The sequence below is a fragment of the Chanos chanos genome, chromosome 13 (genome assembly GCF_902362185.1).
Source record: "Chanos chanos chromosome 13, fChaCha1.1, whole genome shotgun sequence".
In the NCBI taxonomy this organism is placed as follows: Eukaryota; Metazoa; Chordata; class Actinopteri; order Gonorynchiformes; family Chanidae; genus Chanos; species Chanos chanos.
Genome location: NC_044507.1, coordinates 6,160,593 through 6,162,810, shown reverse-complemented (window position 1 = coordinate 6,162,810; position 2,218 = coordinate 6,160,593). Strand labels below are relative to the sequence as shown.

At 49.0% G+C, this 2,218-nt stretch overlaps 1 protein-coding gene across 1 annotated transcript in view; it reads right to left on the bottom strand.

Annotated features, from left to right (window-relative positions):
- The window catches only part of kcng4a (potassium voltage-gated channel, subfamily G, member 4a), a 17,354-nt gene extending 15,752 nt beyond the window's left edge, over window positions 1–1,602 (bottom strand). The window contains exon 1 of the mRNA XM_030790875.1: window positions 853–1,602. Coding sequence (XP_030646735.1) covers window positions 853–1,602 — 750 coding nt within the window. The remainder of the gene's footprint in view (window positions 1–852) is intronic.
- Window positions 1,603–2,218: the final 616 nt, after the last annotated feature.

Sequence of the window (2,218 nt, the reverse complement as noted above, 5' to 3'; positions counted from 1 at the left end):
GGCACACACAGATAAAGAACCACTTTAAAGTTGGTGGACTCCCAAATACCAGAAGCGAAAGAGATTAAGCCATGTGTGAGTCTGAGTTTGAATTTGAATTTGAACACATGCATTTATGTTGGAATGTCACCCCTGTTGTGTGTATGAATGAAAGGGTGTGTGTGTGTGTGTGTGTTTGCGTGTGTGTGTGTGTTTGTGCGTGTGTGTGTGTGTATCGTCACAGGCAGTTAAGCAGACCAAGAGAAGTTTTTTCCTTTCTACCAAGCAAGACAGGGCTTATCAGTTAATTTGACACTTATTAAACATGCATCTATAAACACACACTCGCTTTCACACATACACACAAAACCTAATCAGTCTCCCAGGCTGTGTGGTGCCAGCCTGCGAGAGGAAAATGCTGTTTAGATGCGTTTGATGCTCTGCTGTGTTACTTCAGGAGAAATATATTTATCATCTTAATTAGTGTCTACTACCTCATGCTCTGTTCAATATTAATCAAAGTCAGTAATACACTGTGTTAGGGAGCAATGGTAAAATTAAAACAGACACGTGGTCTGAATGGCCATCTGCAGGGACCTCGGGAGGAGAGGCTGATATCAGGCTAACTCGTGAGTAGTGAACCACACAGATAAAAAAAAAACAACCAAAAAACAATTTGCGCCAAGCACGTAACAAGTTTCAGTTTCACCATCTAACCTAAGCCAACGAGTGAAGCCCCTTTCCCATCCAATCACAACCTCTCTCTGAATGTCACCCCCTGCCTTTGTTTCATGTGCAGTTTGAAGCCATAAGCTTTGTGTATACCCCCAAAACCCCACCCTTTGCCACGCCCCCTGGCTTCCATGTACCCACCCTGTTTTCTTCTTCTCTGAGGTCAGGCATGGTGCTGATACACAGGCTGATCACTGTAACTGCCACCATCAGCACCGACAGGCAGGCGAACATCTTCCCCGGCAGTCCTGACTGGGGATTCTCCACCATGTCCCTTAGGCTGTTCATGAACTTGCGATAGCGCGTCTCCTCCACCGGGGGGCGTTGCTGAGCGTTATGCTGCCTCCTCTCTTCCTCGCGCCTCTCCAGCTCAGCCACCTCCTCCAAGCGCGTATACATCTTCCGCTTGCAGCACCTCTCCATGTACGCCATCTCCACGCCCCAGTACGCCAACTCCTCGTGCAGAGAGAGAACGCACATCTCCCGCAGCAGACGCAGTTTTCCCGCCGCTAGGAAGTTCAGGATGACCCGGAACGCGCTGGGACTGCGGTCGAAGAAAAACTCCCGCCTGGCCTCGTCGTAGTCGTCGCACAGACGCGCGATTTCCTCCGGGCTGCTGCAGCGGCGGAGCTGGCCCAGCCGCGTCAGCGGAAACTGCTCCAGCGTGCTCCAGGGGAAGGCGTAGCGGTTCCCCCCAACGTTGATGAGCGCCTGGAGGCCGTGGTCCACGGACAGCGGGTCCTCTGGCTGGCGGAGGAAATGAGCACGCTGGTAGTAGACCCCCTTGATGGTCTCGGTTTCGGGGATCTCGGTGAAGATCCGGTCCAGGCTGCTGTCGTCGCTGACCGACAGGTTACTGAAGTCATGGTTGGCATTGCTGATGATGGGCATGATGGCATCGGAGACGGCACAACAGCCGAAGCCAAGGAAGTACTTGTATGGAGGTGCAGGATCAGCAAGTGGCCGAGAGGTCAGGCAGTGACATGGTTAGCCAATGGGAGGCATACATGATGAGCGAGTCAGGTTGGGCTGAAGAAAGCATCATGTACAGACTGATGGAGAGACGAGAGAGAGAAAACAATTATTCCAAAAAAAAAAAAAAAAAGTCATGTTATAACTTAGAGTACAAAGTATACTCAACAGTGCACAACGGGAGCATAATTCTAATGACCAGTTACCAGGCTAGCAATGACATTGTAAATTCTGTACAGTTAAAATTGATTATACAGTAACTGAACAGGCATTGGGCCCATGCTGAAAGATGCAGAAGTGGGTCCTTATCTGGAGTTAGACAAGAACAGCATCCAGATCAATCCCTTACAAACCTACTTATACTACTCCACACTCTCCAAACCAGCACTGCCCCTATTCTCCACAAATCCTGGATTGAAACAGGTTTCTGTAAACTGTATCAAAATTGTCTAAATCCAAGTCATTACACAAACCCAGCTTTTGAGCGCAAATTCACAAAACCCATGTCCATAGTATAAATGTCCGTAGTATAAAA